The following is an 18,402-nucleotide window of genomic DNA, read 5'->3' on the forward strand; positions in this document are numbered from 1 at the left end:
GGCTGCTCTGGGCAGAGGGTGTAAATGCTCTATTGATAACAGTTTCTGGGAAATGGCATGGAAGGCTATAGAATACACAGGTTTGGGTTACACCCATCCAATGATGAATTGGTCCCAGCTGTTCTAACTAGGACACCAAGTCACTGATTGCTAATAAATTGACTATTATATTTCAGAAGCTGTCATCCATGTCAATAATCTTGCTCTGTGTTTAACTCTTCATTTTACTTGTGATGCTCTCTAGATTGCTTATAATTCCCTTTGTGTAAATGCAAGATATCTCTTTGTCCTAGTTACAGGGAAAGGAGGTGGGTTAGCATTAGGTGGGTGTGACCAATTTTGTATTCTATCCTAAATGTAATTTTTGATGGACAGTCTCTTTAAGCACAGGAGGTGGAACTTTCCTTGCCTGGGTTGCAGAGGGGGATTTCCTCTGTATCATTGTAGTTACTGCTATTTACTTTAGTAAATTGCTATTTTTACTTATGTTTCTCCATATTGCCCCTTCATTATTGAGAGGGGTGGGGGAAGGAAAAACAAAAGGGGAGTGACTTATTTGGAGTTCTAATTCTCCGCCGGTTGTCCAGACCACCACACTCTTGAACTCTAACCCCCCCTGTATTTTACCTTCCTAATAAGGTATACTGGCTATAGATAAGCAAGCAAAGAAGGTTAAAGAAAAAAGGTAAGATAGGTAATTTCTGCAAAAGTCACAGCACGGAAGGCTGAATTCAATAAAAAGTTATAAGCCTCAAATAATACTCTTCCATTACCAGTCACTGTGGTCAATATATAAATCGGAAGCATTATGACTGAGTGAAAAACTTATCCTTGACTTATCAGTAGACTATCTGACTAATTGGTATCCTTGAGGATTTTTATATCCCAGCAAGAACATTTTCTGGGATATAGACAGCTTGATTTCATTCAATTTCATGCCACTTCAGCACATGATTAAATCAGATTTAAATGGATGGACTTTACCTATGACGGTTTGGAAGGACAAATCTAATTAACTTGATTGTCTTTCCATGTATTCTTTATCTTTTCTAAGTTTTAAGCTCTTATTGATTATCAGAGGCCACAAAAAACAGTTGGATAAAATATGCATATACTGTTTTTTTGCAATGTTTATAAATATAAATTAATCTAGTTATATAGAAAAAAAAAGAACAAGAGGGATTAATTTTATGAACTTGAACCCATGGAGCACTTGCCTGCTGTCTGAAATTGGATATACTGTGAAGGCATAAACACCAATGAATAAAACGATCCCCGCTCCAAAATAAGCAATAAAATGTCTGCGGAACATGTCAGTGGACAAGTCAGTCCACCGTGCTTAAAAATTTAATATCAAATATCAAATGTTAAAAAAACATCCACATATTCCTATCCTGTAATCACCCATCCAGTTTTCTGTGACTGAATTTCTGAATGGGATCTCACAAAAAATGCAGAAAATTACTGATTTCAGAGTTCTGTACCGCAAACCACTTTTGAAAATTCAGCATCTGGACTATGTATTAAAAGATAAGAACAATTTATACAAGATAATAAATAAGATCACTCGAACCTACCCTAGTTAGGAAGACATACTGGATTGTGCAAAACCAGTTCAAAATGAAAATCTTTTCTCTGAAGCCTCCTCTAATTTTAATAAGGTCTTCTATAAAACATTTACTGCCTAGGTACCTTTATAATGATTGTAAGAGTGCAGATGATACTGACAGACATGGGTAAAGGCTTAAGATGCCTGTGGATGAAACTAGAGGGAGCTCTGGGGGTGCAGAGAACAAAAAATGTGCAGCCCTCATGTTTGTTGTAACTGTGCAAGAAAAGTTTTGTACGTGATTGAGCTGGGATTCCCGACATACTGAATGGTACACTTGCATTGACAGAAGTCTTTGCCTTGTGTCACCTTCAGATAAAAGCAGAAAATTTCTTGGTAGTTCATTTTTATTCAGCTTAAACAGCTTGCAACCCTAATTACTTATCTGCAAACATCTGCTTGCTCTGAATGAGTGGCAGAAATATAATAATAGTATCTGTGCTAAAAAAGACTGGACCACAGATTATAGTGTTATTAGTTTTTAGCTATTAGTGCAGAACCATGTCAAGTGTTACTGTCATCCATCTTTGTGGGGTTTTTGCTCAGATCATATAACAGATATTATTTTAAAAAGCAAATATTTCTTTTCATGATTCTATGCAAACATAGAGCTAACATTCCTTGCATCATAACAGAACTTCTCCTTTGGAAAGCTTTGGAGTTTTGTTCCTTGTCCTTTTTTTATTCCCTCAGTATAGCCTGTGATTAGTATGAGATAAGGGAGCCATTGACCAACAACTCAGTAAAGAGTTCAGCATTGATCAATACACTTTCAGATACTTCTCTGAGCTTGCAAGAGGATGCTTATCAATCTTTTTTGCTATGGTACTTACAATCAAACACTACAGATAGTCACAAGTTTACATCCATAATTCACCATGTTTCTCCATTTGTTGATATGGTCTCTTGTTCCAGATTTCTATAAATAATATAATAATGGCCAGTCTTCGCGAACGAAGATTTGGGGAAAGGTCTATTACCTTTCCAGCCTGCGCAATGGATTTTTTAGGTGAGACACAGCCTGCGCTGAACTGAGCCCACCCTTTAATCCTAAGGTTCATCTGCCAGGGCCAAGCAAGCTTGGACAATGGCAGTGAGGTCCTCAGGACGTAGGTTTGTTTAGAGTGACCTTCTCATAGATGGATGGCCTCACAGGGCTAACGGGCTCCATCTGCCCGGGGGGGACTGGGATTCGAACCTGGGTCACAGCGGTGAGAGTCCTGCATGCTAACCACTAGGCCACCAGGGGTCCCCAGTTCCAGATTTCTAAAATCTTCGTAACCTTCCTTTAATTAATTTACTAAAATAACACTTGTCCATCTTTCTTTCCATTCCTAAATTTCCAGTATTTTTCATGTCCTTAATGAGTTGGACATTGCAAATAAAATACACTGGCAAGACTGATTCAATCACATGCCAATCCTTGTGTCATACCTCCAATCTTACAAAAGATATATATAAATTTATCATATTTCTTTCTTTGTACAGTCTTAAGCTTACACTTGCAGCTTACGTTTCATTTATCTTAGTAACACAGGAATATAACAAAATGTTGAGAGTTATGAAAATGCTGACACAGAAAGCAACTGGAAGGAATTTTGCACATCTATTCTGTACATCTTCCAAAAGGTTGTGGTTTCTCTCTTTCACTGCTTTGGCACACACTTGGTGATTAAAAGGGTATTGCTTCCAGGAAGGGTGAGTAAATGGAAACTCCAGCTGCGAGGGACAAGAAAGAAGAACATATTTGATATTGCTTCAGACCATTGAGCAAAAATCACAAAGCAATCTGGTACAGAGAGACAGAAGACTTCTGTTTCTTTTTCTGAAAAATGTAACAGGCATTTACCCAATGTCCTTTATTTTTTCTTGAGATTCGGACAGCCAGCTTGAGATAACCACAAACAAGAACCAAATTGTTCATTACAACTTTGCATAAAACCTTATTTTAGCTTTGCACTTTGTGCTATACACTACTGATATACAAATAATGGAGCTAGTTTGGCTATGAGGAACTGCAATCCTATCGACCTTGGAGGAATGTTCTCTCTTTTATTCGAAATAAATGAAAACATGTATACAGATGTTAGCCACAGTATCTTCTTTCAAATCAAGAGGGACAAAATAGATAAATTGTTATCTGAACCACAATGCCCATTGCTGTAAGGTGATAAACACCACCTAAACAATGCTACATCAGCCTCTGTTAAGATGGTTAAGAATTGAGGCCACTGGAGACCACAAAAGACAGCATACTTCTGATGGTGATGCTACTAAAAAGACAATAAAAAGTTCAAATTTAAAACAACATGTAATGCAAAATACTGGTTCTGTAAAATATTTATTATGGCTGAATGTATTGAATAAGAATTATTGTTTATAAAGTATTTCCATAATGTCTCTAATGAGGTTCTCAGTAATTAATTTGAAACATCATAAGAGCCTTCTTCGGATATTCAAACTAGCTTCAAATGACATATGAAGTTTTGCATACGATTTTATCTGAAAACACGTAGTGACTAAGAAAAAAATTGGCAATGGGGACTGTGGAGTTATATATTCCATTTCTAGCCCAGTTTTGGTACTGCTCATGTGCCTACAAGCAAATTACTAACCTTTTTGACCCAAAGTCTTCATTGAACATTTAACTAGTGGTGATGTTGTGAGCATTAGTAACCTTGCACTGCCCCTGGAGAGTCTCAGCCTCTCAGTCTCAGCCTTGATAAATAAATGCAAAGCATTGCACAATTTCTTCCATTTAATTCTAAAATATGTGAATTATTTTGCAGACATATTAAGGTGTTTTATTTTTTTTCCTCCCTGCAACATCAAGTTGGTTAGTGGAAGTAGGTGTATACATCTGGGCATAAAAGGTCAAAATATATTGCTTTGCATCCATAATTTTTTAAATTATAAGCAAGCTGATCCCAGATATCATTATTGTGAGTAATTCTCTGATAGACTTATAAATTTACTGGAGGAAAACAGAGGTGTGTTAGTTACAATTTCAGCTATGTCCATGCTGATTGTGCTGCACTGCCACAGAGGAGAAATGGGACTATACTGCTAATGAGGGAGATAAGTCCTCAGCAATTACAGGAATACTCTTCTAAATATCTGAACTATCAATCACCAATGAAAGAAAACTGGCGCCTTGATGATATGGAAGAACTTCTAGAACTATGGAAGAACTATGGAACCCTTACAACTGTTGGAAACAAAATCATTAATAATAAACAGATCAATTTCTGCTCCTCCTCTCTGCTCAATCAGCAATAGCAGAGGAGAATTGGGAAATGGAGAAGCCAATAGCTGACTCTTGATTTCTTAAGATATAATTTAATGCCTTCTCTCAAGGTAAGTAAACAGTAGCGTGGTTCGAGTTGCTCAGCAGGAGAGACTATATCAAACAAAAAGCAACAAGCGCAGAACAAAAGTGAAGGGGAAAGTCAGGAAAAGAAACATCCACATGAAGAAAAGGGGGACTGGTTGCAAAGGTCGAAGAGGGATATTGCTTATCAAGTATTCCAAAATAGGACACTTCTCAAGCCATTAACTTTGGGGAATAAACAATGGCTTAGCATTCTATTTAAATGAAATTACAGCAAATTTGTGAAAGACTTCTTTTGGTGTTATGACAAATAGATAGCAAACCAGATTCTAGAAATTAATGCTTTGCATGCATGTGCATTAAGTACTTCCTAAATTTAAGAAATACAAATAATCTTGAAGACTAGGTTTTTTCCCCTTGTGATATTTCAATTAAACATCTGGTGGTCTTCAATGTGTATTTCCACATTTCAGTTGCATCTAAATAAGTCTCCTGGATACATCAATATTTCATTTTGCAATAAAATAAACCAGTATTAGTTTAACTTCAGTTTACTGGGGCTATATTCAAAGCCTTTATTTTGGTTTAGCATAAATGTTTGTCAGTTTTTTATTACACATCTGAGAACGCCCAGCAGATACACTGAGAGTCCTAATTCTCTAGTGCTGTTTACTAGTCTCCTCCACCTGTAGAAAAAAAATCCCCAAACAGCAGGCAGTTCCTATGCCTACTTCTCAGTCACTTTAGTGAGAGATACGTGGTTGGGAAAGAAGTGGAAAATCAGGTTCTGCACCTTCAATTTAAAAAGTGTTATTTAGCCTAAAGTCTTAGATTACTCGTAATTGTTGTGGTATTAGAATCCCTATCAGCTGACTTTTCTTTTGCTTTTTTCCTGTCAACATACTTCATTACACATTATTCCCGAGTGTCTTCAAATCAATCTTCAAGTTTAATCATCATGAGCCAGAAATGAGGCTGATTGCAGATGTTGATTCCAAGATCCTTGGTCCCAAGAACATGACTTTCTTGCTGCTGAAGAGTAATTGAAAGCATCTGGGAACGACTAGAGAAACTGGAGCAGACGGCTTGCCGTCCCGGAACCCATGCTGCCAGAAGGGGGAACCTACTGCACATCCTTGAGAGAAAGTTAGAAGCACAAATTGCACGAGGCTATAGGAGCTAAAACTCAGAGCGTTGGTCGAGGCCTGCACTTCGTTTTCTTTTACTTTGATACCACTTCAGACGAGTTACAGACTTCCAGCTGAGAACAGAAACACATTCACACAGCTATCCTGCACAAATAATTAAAAAAACAATCAATATTAAAGACAAGGGTTAGATTAATGAAGGGAGGATAAAACCTTTCCAAGATGTTGCAAATTACATATGCTACATGCTGCTGAGTGAGCAGAAGGCTTCTTCTGCTTTATGCTTTCCAGCTTGGTCGTCCTGTCAATGTTGCAGACATACCTGTACTTGATTGAAGCTCCTTAGCTTTACGGTTTAGCGATTACCGATCAAACATTTCAGAAACTTGTTACAAAACTGTTGCATTTTAATGCAATACCACTGATAGTACGAATCTTTAGGCACACGTGGCTTTAAAGAGGCTTCCCGTCCCTTCCCTCGCCCCCCTCCCCCCATTTTACATTATGGAGAACCAATGACACTAAAACACACGGACACAGCCTTGATGGTTTTGCGTGACATCACCGAACTACCGCAGCACCGGGGAACTGCGGAGAGCCGTGCCTGGGTCCTGTGATCTTACGATTCCCGTTTACACTGCTAATGCACAGCACAGCTCTGGAAAGCCAGGCTGGCCCTCCGTGAGCAAACACTCCCCAACCTGGGGCCGAAGCGAGCATTAACATTGTTGCTGTCAACACGCAGAAGTGCCCCTGTTACAAACCTTACAGACCCAGCTGATCACCAGCTGTCGGGGCTGCTGTGGACAGCGCGGGAAGGGGCCAGTGCCCTCCCCAGTGGGCTCGCCCTGGCAGCCACAGTCCCAGAACCGCCGGGAACCCGCCGGGACGTCCTCGTGCTGCCGCCGGGAGCATCCCATCCGCCGCCTACATTGCCCGGCAGCCCCGCAGCCCACGGGAAGTGTCGTCCTGCCGCATCCGGGGGCAGGATCCGGCGGAGCGTGTGCCGTGCCCGGTGTGGCGCTTGCGGTGGGTCGCGCCCGGGCCGGGAGCGGGGGTCGGGAGGCGGCGGTCGCCTCTGTCCCGCAAACTGAGGCGCTTCTCTCCCCGCAGGTGCGGCCATGGCGGACTCCACGCAGAACGGGCCCATGCCAGGCGGGGCCGGCGGCGGGGCCGTGGTAAGGAGCTCCCGGGCCTCAGGGTCCTGGGCCGGCCGCGGTGCTTCTCCAGCGGCGGAGGGGTTGGGTCCTGCTGGAATCGCAGCATGGCATTGCCCGCTCGGGTGCGGGCAGGGGGAAGCAACTCTCGCTTCCCGATTGAAAGCGTGCTGTTGGTGCGCCGCCGCTCCTGAAAATGTCTCAATCGAAAGTAATTCGGTGTGGCAGCGTCTGTATTTCACAGAATCATAGAATATGCTGAATTGGGAGGGACCCGTCAGGATCATCGAGTCCAGCTCCTGGCCCTACACAGGACATCCCAATAGTCACACCATGTGCCTGAGAGCATTGTCCAAATGCTTCTACTACTCTGTCAGGCTTCGTGCTGTGACCAGTTCCCTGGGGAGCCTGTTCCAGTGCCCAACCACTCTCCGGGTGAAAAAGCTTTCTGTGATGTCTAACCTAAACCTCCCCTGTCATAACTTCATGCCGTTTCTGTAGTTATATTGTGCAGGTAAGACACTAGATCATGATATGAAGATGCTTGCAGGTTAGTTAGTTTCTGGTAATTTCCATAGAGACGCACTAGGAATATAGAGAAAAAGAGGAATCTCTGGAAGGTGGTTCAAATTTGGAAAAAAACTTGAACTCTCAGGTGCAAAGAAGCAGATGTTTTGACTCTGAGGCACATAATAGCCAAAAGCATGCTGTGTTTTGTTAGAGCCTTTCTGGTACCATGGCTATATCAAGACTGAGAGGGGCTGTGGTTAAGAAGAGCTCAACAACAGGAGAAGTGCAAGATTCCTGTAAAAAGCTTTTGCTTTTTCGAAGCCAAGAATACGTAGGCCAAAACGATGCCAGTTTCCTTGTAATTATAAGCATGTAGTTATGCTAACTTTACCTGACCCTTTATTTTTTTCCCCTCGCTGAGAATTATGGAGATTCAGCCCAAGGTGTGTCCAGCGTATTCTAAAAGGAACCTTGAAGGAGTAGATGCAAAAATCAGGTCTGGAGACCTTATGTGGTGACAGTTGTGGAGCTGGCTGTTTAATGAGGTCAATTTGGATAGAAAAACTACTTTCCCAGAAATTCTTACCACTGTATTTGGTTGTAGTGTACAAAGGAGCTTCTTGGTTCTGAGGAAGCAGAGCTGTTTTTGATCTGGCAAGTAGCATCATATGAGTCAAGTATCACAGAACAAAAGCAGCTTTCTACTTCAAGCTATAATTTGCTTATATTCAAGGTTGGAAGAAGATTTGCAATTTAATATAGCAGGGAAGAATGCTCATTTTATGCAAATATCAACATACCAACTTATGTTGGGGTTGGTTTCTTTTTGTTTTCAAATGTAGCAATTTCTGATGGCTAACAAGTTGGATACAGCAATGTGGATTTCCCGCTTGTTCACAGTTTACTGCTCAGCTTTATTTGTCCTGCCTCTTCTAGGGTATGTACTGTAATATTTTAAAATAGCACTAAAAATTTATGAACTAGAGTCCCTTTGCATAGAATTTTTTTTCACATAAGGGTAAATTGCTGTTATTCAGGTTACTTGGATGCTTTTTGTCAGAACAGCTTACAAATTTTAGATTGGTTTAAAACACTTTTAGATGTGTTTGGAAAATGTGTTGAGCAACTGTAAAGTAGTAGTAAATGCGTGATTTTGTGTGTAGTTATGCAGTAACATATTGAGTTGTTTTACTTAAGGCACCTGCAGTAAGTCAGTGTTACGAGTTTTTGAGTTGTATTTTGTAAATAGTGCTTCTGTACGATAATAGAAATACTCAGGTATTGTGCAGCTGTGATGCAATTCTCAAGGGTGGAAGAGTTCTGAGCTTGGTTCATATGGTAACGTCTCCTCTGATGATTTGCAGGTTGCATGAAGCAGCAAGCTTTTATCAGCGTGCCTTGCTGGCAAATGCTCTTACTAGTGCCCTCCGACTGCATCAAAGGCTACCGCACTTTCAGCTTAGCAGGGCATTTCTGGCCCAGGCTTTGCTGGAGGACAGCTGCCACTACCTGTTGTACTCCCTTATCTTTGTGAATTCCTACCCTGTTACAAGTATCCTTTACTTGTGTCATCCTGGTAAAGTTTTTAAATATATCTAAAACTTGGTTCTTTTCATCACCTGTGCCATGTTTTGAAAAACTAGTTTGAACTAATTTGTTTGCTATTCATAGAACATGCTCTATGTAAAATACGAAAGGCTTATGCTGATCGATCCATATTCAGTTTAATCAGCTCTATAATTAGTGCACTACAGACTCTGGCTACTTAGATTTTCTTTTCCTGAGACTTAAGTTCAGTGGATTTTATGACCAGCCTCAAGTGATACTTGGAAAAGTTGGTAATTTTCATTTATTGCCAATACAGGGTTTATATATGAATTCTCACTGTAGCAGGACATACATCATGTAGAGAGACAATTATTCAGTGGTAGCTTTCTCAAATAAGTTATTAAACTGATAAAGTCTGCAAAAAATACTTTCCCTGTGGCTTGTCAAAGATGACATATCAGAACTGACTTTTCTTTATGCCACGCTATGTATGCTTCACATCTGACTCTTAAAAAATCTCCCTGGCAGAGGAATGTCTGTGTTCTTGCTCTGTGAAATGTGAATGGCTGGCAACTGCATGTTCTTTGGTAAAGAAATTAATTTTGTAGCATCTTTTAATAAAAAAATTATGATTACATGTACTTAATAGATTTTAAGTAGTAACCTCACGTGTGTCTTCTGTGCAGAAAGAATGCATTTCAGGAGAAATGCACTCGTGTGTAATGGTGTATGTTATACTTTTGCATACTTGCAGACACCTATATTTTGAAGTTAATAAAAATGTATAGCAAAGAGGTGTAAGAAGCAAAGGGAAGAGCTATAAATATAGATATTAGACTTATACATATCTTCATCCAGTATAGGTCATTCCAGCCTATAGGTCATTCTTGCGAAGAGCCACCAAGCTATGACTTGTGTAGTATAACATCATGGAGAAATGAAACGTGTAATTTTCCTTATTGCTTATTTCAGTGAGTATTTTTCCAGTTCTGCTGTTCTCATTGCTTCATGCTGCCACATACACAAAGAAGGTTCTTGATGTAAGTATGACATGATGTATGTTACGATTAATACTGTTGGTATTCTTGGGGTTTATAAACAGGTTTAAGTTGCAACTATGGTTTGGTTTCCTTTGGCTGTGGTAGAGGGATTAGAGTGATTTTGTAGCGTGGAATGTCAGCACAGAGAATCTGAGAACTTTTTTGAGTTGGCTGGGTTTTGTGATTTGTTTTTGGTTTTTTTCCCCTTCTGTAATGACTCAGTAATATGTTGGAGTTGACACTGATTATTTTTCTTCAAATGCTTTCCTTTGAAGGAAACAAAAGCTGTGTAACAGTTAAGTTGAAACATAAGACATGTCTCTTTCAAACTAAACCATAGCCTGTGAATTTTATTGTTCTGTTTCAGTAGTAAGGTAACAAACTACAGGGTGAGACTAGCAAGCAAAATACTTGCCAGTTGGACTTGCTGCTCAGTGCACTGCCTTGTGCGACTTAATGTAACTCCAGTCTTTGGTGCTCCTAAACTGGGCTATCTTGCTACCATGGGCACTTCCACCTAGTGGACAGAATAAGGCTTCTGGCTGTCTCTGTGCAGTCGAACCTAAAATGGGTGCATGAGGGGATTGCAACACCTGATGTTTTTAATTGAACTCTTTGTAAATTATGGAGTTCCAAGCCTACGGTTTTCTTTGGGATGTTAATCTCAATTCTGGTAAAGTCTTAAAATGCTGAAATTAGTTGTAAATGACAGTCGTTTGTATTTTGATTTCTCTGTGCTAGTGAAGATAGGTGTAACTCATATTTTTTCTGTAAATCATTTTTTCTTCTTTAAAGGCACGAAGTTCAAATAGTTTGCCTTTTCTGAGAAATCTCTTAGAGAAACTGAATGCTAATCAACAGAATATTCTAAAATTCATTGCTTGCAATGAAATTTTCCTCATGCCAGCTACAGTTTTTATGCTCTTCAGGTAAGAATTACGATAAATATTTAAATAATTAGAAACTTGCTACACAAGATTACTTTTTTGCAAGTGAGTTCTCTGGATCATAGTGCTCCACTTGTATTGTTCTGGCTGACCAGGGCTTGAACTTCAACTAAAATTTGATTCTTAGGCTTCTTAAGTTGCTGCATCATGACATCAAAAAGCATTCACTATGACATAAGTGGGCACAAAAAACCCCTCCTCTTTCATAGCGTGGGTGACATTGTTGAGTCACATTGAAATTTTTTGAGCTCGCAACTTGTGCTCACCTGCATTTCTATCAGTACATTGTTCAGTTAGTTTAATTTTGGTTGGTTTAATAGAATATTAAGATCTTCAGCTTCACTGAAAGTAAGCTCTTGTTTTTGACAATTAGATTCCAGAAATTTAAGTAGCATGAAGTTTCCATATGCAAAAAGTGTGCAAGCAGTAGTAGGTTGTGTTCTCTCCTGTGTTACTTCTGAGCAGCGACCCTTGTGGGTTTTTTTTATTCCATTTAGTTATGCCTGCTTTGCATCCTGTTGAATTAATTTTAGGGATCTTGAGTGTATGCATGTTGGAATCCTACTGAAGTTGTATAGGTATAATGACCTGAAGTTTGGGTCATTGCCTTTTAATGTTTGGAGGGGGAATATACCCTTTGTTCTGTATAAGTTGTAGCATAGTAAGAGCATTTGTCTTGAGTGGTCTCACGGTCAGCAGAAGGGAGGCTTTATCTTCTTGGAAGTTGACAGAATGCATAATTTGTCTTTATCTCTTGATATGTCAGCTGAGTGCTTCAGTACTTCAGGTCTCAAGGATTCCATTTCATATAAGGCCGCTTACCAACTGTATCCACTCTGTATCCAGTATTGAAACTTCTGAGTGGTTTGAACATCTCTTTGGGATAACTTCGTTTTTTTTTTTTTCTTTTTTTCTCTCTGTGGAAAATGTAGTATGTGAAATGTTGCTACTTGATATGTCATCTAGTAGATACTGAAGCTTAAAAAAGATCATGTCAAATTTAAAATCATATAATGTTTAAATGCAGCTATTGTGAGATTTTGTTCTTTAAATTGTTTTAGGATATTAAATTGCTTGTAAATAATGTACAGGTTCAAGATTTCCTCGTTCTTTCCTCCTGTAGCTCTCTTTCTCTTTCACTTTACATTTTTTTCTCCTGGGTAAAGATATTGTTCGTACTTGAAGGAGTTCTTGCTGGAACTGTGATGTTCAGCTTCAAATAGAACTTTTAAATACTATGTTTTTCAAAGTAGCTTCTGTCACTAAAACTTAGGGCATTTCTGTGCTTTGCTGTGTATGGTTTGTGTGCTACACTTTCACTATTTTATAGCACCGTCATGTGAAACAGCAACTTTGTAGAATATCAAAACCTAATTTCAGTGTAACTGAAATAACTGGATATCAGCTTTGCATGTCTGAATACATCTATAATTGTCTCCAACATGTTCTGACAAGTTTTGCAGAAGATACTAGAAATATGGTCCAGATAGTCAAAGTGCTGCGAGTCCAGTTACTCGCTGTAACTGCACTACTTATCTCAGCCAGTTTGCCTGCTTGACCAACAAGCTTTTTCTTGATACTGAGCATTTGTCACCATCATTTCTGTGATTCTTTGCACGCCACCAGAAATGACGCATATAAAAAAACTTCATAAATATAAAATCAATACAAAACCAGCACTTCTTTAAGTGCTTGATTGAGCAGTTTTATTCTATAATGTAAGTTTCTGCCTTTAAAAGTGTATGGTTATGTACTTTTTCTTGTCAGATCTAGATTTTCTGAACCAGTGTGACCCAAATCTAGCCCTTTTTTGAACCCAAGTAGTTTGCTTGCTTTCCTGAGGAAAAATACTGATTTTGGTGTTTGTTTTTTTTTTTTTGTCACTGCTAAGCTCTACTGAACTATTCTCTTTCAGTGGACAAGGGAGCCTGCTCCAGCCATTCATCTACTATAGGTTTCTTACGTTACGCTACTCTTCTCGGCGAAATCCGTACTGTCGGTAAGTACTAAATTGATTTTGGAAGTTAGTGTTTAACTGCGTAGTGCTCAGGCATTTGGAATCTTTTCGTTCTAAAATGAATGCATAACTCATAGTACTAAATCTGCAGATGGTAATTTTAGAATGAAAAATACACCTGGATGCTAAATAAAACCCTAGCCAGTTCAAGGTTATATTTATTTCGTGTAACTGATCAGAAATGTACCATTGTTCTTGAATGGGAGCTTTGAGAACATGCTTGTGCAATTAAAACTACACTTTGGGAGAAGAAAGTCTTTCTTATCAGAAAGATATCCTTATTTTTAGATTTTCAGATATATCTGAGGCTAAGTCTGTATATGAATAGGCGCTTAAGAACTTGTGTTACATTGACAGAAAAAAAATCTGTAGATAATCTTAAACATGCTCATTACCTCCTTTAGTTAAATTCACAAATCAGGTTAATTATATTTGAAATAGAATTTATTGATTTTGAAAGTTGGTCGAGCCAATATTGTTTTAGACTTTGAAACCATAAATATTTCTATGAGGATTTTCTCAGGTCAGTGCTTTCTTAGTTTTCTAAGACAAGCATTGCAAAACGTAAGATTTTTGTTAGCATACCTTCCAGTCTAATCATTACTCGATTAGACAATGTTTTGCTAAAGTGCCAAGGAAGTGGCTTTGGCTGCTGTGATATGTGAAGACAAGTCTGAGAATCATAACCTTAATTGCCTCCTGTTCCCTACCATTTTGTAAGAAATTAATTGTTCCATCCTGGTACATATATTTATTTTTTTTTAACAACAACAACAACAACAACATCTATGAAATTGCTTTAGTATCTAAAAATAATCTAAGCTGTGCAATACTAAAACTGACTTTCAATAGAACTAGTTTATCCAAAATGTTCTGCTGGCATTTTTGTAGTTTTAAGGGAAAATGGTGATCTGGGTTTTATTTCTTATGTCTGTCTTCTAATAGTTGCTTCTAGAGTGCACTGTTATTGCATATTGGCAAGAAATAGCACACATACACAGTTGCCTCCCAACTCCTTACACTATTTGTGATAAAGCATTATTCTTTCCTCCTCTTTTTTTTTAATGGCGTCTTTTTGTTTTGGCTTTAAGGTGGAATTTTTCTCCTGTCTTTAGTTCAGCAGCTTCCAGCCAAGGATGGATATAAAGTTAATTAAAATGTTAATGTTTAAAAGCCAAGAATTCTGAAGCTCTTGCAAGATACTGCAATACTGAGTTGATCCAAAGAAGTTGTTAGCTAGAGTGTGTGTGTGATGTTAAGGAAAGAAGTGAATGAAAAACACAGATCTAGATAACACTTCTGATAAATGCTGTAGCATTTTAAAACTCTCTTTAAATCTCATTTTTTCAGGACTCTCTTCACCGAGCTCAGGATTGTTGTTGAACACTTAATAATGAAGCCCTCGTGCCCTGTTTTTGTAAGAAGACTATGCCTCAGCAGCATTTCCTTTATAAGCAGATTGGCACCAACTGTTGCATAGCCAAATTTCAGGCACTTGTGTTTTGTGAACATTATGAGCAGCTGGCACTTCTGCTGATGATTAGAAATTTCTGATTTTACACTGATCTCACTCCAGGCTGTATAAAAATATGTATATGCTTTTCTTGGAGATAATATGAAATTTAGCATATCAAAAACAAATAATGGAAACTTAAAATTACTGTACTATATTGTTAATTGGTGAAAAAAATTAGCTGCATCCTTTCTAAAACATACCCAATCATACAGGGTTTTGTTTTGTTTGTTTTTTTTTTTGAATCAAGGATTGTTTGAGATTGATTAAAACTGTAAGAGGTCTATGCTCCCTTGGTTTATGTTAGTTGGAACCATAGCTACTGTAGGATATCTCCAGTGGATAGCAGTTGGTACACATACCTATGCAGTACACTTTGGACAGTATTCTTCTGCTTACTAAATGTATCTGTAGAACTATTTTGTCCAATTTACTATACTCAATGTAGAGATATGACCCACTTTGGAGTTAACACAAGGGATTAAAATCTATCAAGTTGACACAGATAACACCTTTTCTGAAGGAGAGGTTATTTTTATTATACTACTTAAAAAGAACTCTTCCAAGTTCCTACCTTGTGACGTAGTCTTACATTACACTGTTGGAAGAAATATTGAGACTCTGATCATAGAAAACTCTGCAGTTTTCTTGTCATAACAAGATGTTTTACCAAGCCAAACTGCTGACCTGTAGGCTTTTCAGCCAAAGACGTAACTTTTAACCATGTCTCAAATGAACTAATCAATGTAAATGAAGTAACTTTTGCAGACTCATTGCAGATTTGTTTATATGTCCACAAAAATTTGAGACTGCAGTAATTCAAGCATGTTAGCTTTTTAGAAAATTAATCTATAGCTAGATCTATATAAATTGTTATTCCAGTTTCTGAGAGTCTCATTGTGATGGGAAATTTGCATAAAGGATTGAACCTGTGTAGGCAGCTTCTGAAACAAATGGGTGTAGGATTTCTTGGCATAAATCCATCTGATGACTGACCTGAAGCCATGTCATGACTACAGAAATGAATATTAATTCGAGTGAATATTAAATTGAGTGCTGATTATCTATTCACCCAGCAGCTGAAAGGTAGGTCGTGTAAAAATAATGTTATCTGTCTGAACAAAACTTCTTTCCATAAATTCAAGGCAAAATATTTGCCTAATCTTCTGTAGTTAATGTTAGTATTCTAATTGCATAAAATTAAAGGGCCTTTTGTAAACTTCTATAGCACTATTCTTCCATGGTCAGAGAAATCTTATGTGAAACTTTTTCAAAAACAGTCTTGAAGTAGAGTATTTTCTTGTAACTATTGAGTTACCTTGTTTGTGATGTGGATATCATTCAGACTTTTCAGTTGTATTTGTTAGATCAGAGCCATGTATTTATAAACTTATTTCATTTTTTTGCTCAACCTCTTGGTATTGATGAACCAGTTGCTAATTGAATATGATATTCTTTGACTACTTGTCTCGCTCTCTGAACATGATTAGCTGTTTATAGAACACTTGCACACTGCAGAAGCAACTGCATGCAGTAATGCTCTACAGCTGCTAAAGATTTGCAGTGAGTTTCACTATATGTATATCCTGTAATCCTGAGGATTTTATAAAGACTAAAATTTCTACTGCAATAAAATGAGTGTTAAATGTAACTTGCTAGGCTCTTTAAGCTTATTTTCTCTCTAACAGAACATACTGATGCTTGAACCTGGAAGTTGAGCAGAATGCTTTCCTGTGTGTATGTGTGCATGTTCCTGTATTCCCACTGCTGCTTTTGAATTGGGATATAATGTCCTGTGCATTTCTAAATTATCTTATAGGGAATTTTTGCCTTCTAGAATGCAAAAATGTATGACCCTTTCCTTCAAAATCTAACCCTAAAATAAGCACTGCAACAACGGTATCTAATCAGAGCAAAAAATCTAGACCTACTTATTACTGTTTCAGTTCCTCAGCACAATCCTAGACCCTGTTTCATGGTACATGATGTGTTTTTTGAGTAGAGACCTCAGACTCTCTTCAGCTCTTTCGACCAATGTGATTTAAAGATTTTAATTCGGTCATCTAAGTTGGTCCCCCATGCTGGGAGTGGAAGGCAAATAAATCTGTAGTTAATGTAAGCAGAATAACATGTTCCTTCTGAGCAAATTTTTGTGGTCGGACTGCAGTTACAGGTGCAGTCTACTGTTCCTTAATTGTATGATGTTATTAAATTAGAGATGAGTCTAAACTGGATCTGATATATTGCAGCTGTAACTGAAGGATGCTAAGTCTTGAGATCAACTCTAGGAATGGATGAGAAAGATTAAAAGGAGTAAGTGAATGACAATGAGTGAGTTGAGAGTTGGAAGACAGTGCCATGAAGTAGAACTTAAATGTGAATACTGAATTTCTTGTTAACTCTTTCCATTAAGTCTTAAAAATGGACTCCTTAAAGAGGAGGAAGATGTTTCATAAATGGGATTTGATTTGATATGATTTGGCTAGTATATTTGTGGTTTTGCAAGGATTTGCTTGACAAATAAGTGACTTATGGCCTGGGAAAACTTAACTTCTCTGATGTGCCATGAAAACATGGAACAATGTTATAAGAATAATGTTCAAACCAAATAAATAGGGCAACTGGCCTGTACTCTGCATCAGCTTTGATTTTTACTGCAGCCTTTTGGCTGCCTAAGCAATAACCCTGCATTTCCTCAATACTGGCAAAAACATTCTGTCCTCGTGCCTGCTTACTTGCCATGGTTTGTGATTGCTTCTACACTAACGATTAAATTAGATGTGAATTGCTGGTTGTATCCTGATAGCTTGAGGTTTTCTGGTGAAGAGAGTTGTGCTGTCAGCAGCTATCTGTGATACAGAGGCTGTGATAGAAGTCTGTGATCGCAGAGAAATTTTGCAACTGACCATAAAATGCCTGTCAACCCCAAATGTGAAGCAGAAGAGTTTTTATTTTATGGAAAGGTTACTTACCTAGTGTTAGGTAACTGTTTCCGCTGGTATAAATCACACTGGTCATTGCTTTTTGTCATCTCAGCTTTCGTAAGATAAGTGCTGTTGCATAGATTCTGTGAGTAGACCCACCTCTTGCTCTGCACAAACAAGTACAAGTGATGCTCCAGCATAACATTTTCTGTTGTCACCTGTAGATAAATAAAGTATCAAGAGCCATTGGAGACTTTTGGAATAGCTAATACCAGCTGGGATTTTTTACACACCAAGTAACTCACCAATACATCCATTGTTTCCTTTATCGCCTTTTATTTAATTGTATACTTTATTGTAATTTCTGTGCTGTCAGTTTTATATTTGGCTTCCTTCTTTGATGGATGCTTAAGGTGAGCAATATCTGTTAATATTTTAAGTTGCATGTTTTAAGGATTTAAAAAAAAGTCCATTACAATCGTGAGCCACTATTTCTTCCAACAGTTTTTGAGCTGCCAACTATATGTGCTATAGTACTGTCGAAACAAATAATGTGTCTGGTTATTTTGTACAGTCTGTGTTGGACTGTTTCTTTGTTGGGCACCTGTAGTGCAACATTTGCTGTACAGATCCCATGTTTATTAAGGAAGTACAGTTC

The 18,402-nt window shown here is 38.1% G+C and overlaps 1 protein-coding gene across 1 annotated transcript; it reads left to right on the forward strand.

Moving 5' to 3' along the window:
• The first annotated feature begins 7,056 nt into the window (after positions 1-7,056).
• TMEM33 (transmembrane protein 33) lies at positions 7,057-16,471 on the forward strand. The gene is made up of 8 exons (XM_027686604.1): positions 7,057-7,117; positions 7,202-7,266; positions 8,598-8,692; positions 9,120-9,307; positions 10,276-10,343; positions 11,139-11,272; positions 13,206-13,289; positions 14,658-16,471. The coding sequence occupies exons 2-8, from the start codon at positions 7,210-7,212 to the stop codon at positions 14,785-14,787; spliced, it is 756 nt and encodes a 251-aa protein (XP_027542405.1). The 5' UTR covers positions 7,057-7,117; positions 7,202-7,209; the 3' UTR covers positions 14,788-16,471.
• Positions 16,472-18,402: the final 1,931 nt, after the last annotated feature.

This window comes from Neopelma chrysocephalum, unplaced genomic scaffold (assembly GCF_003984885.1).
Source record: "Neopelma chrysocephalum unplaced genomic scaffold, ASM398488v2 Primary Assembly neopelma1_71, whole genome shotgun sequence".
NCBI classification, from domain to species: Eukaryota; Metazoa; Chordata; class Aves; order Passeriformes; family Pipridae; genus Neopelma; species Neopelma chrysocephalum.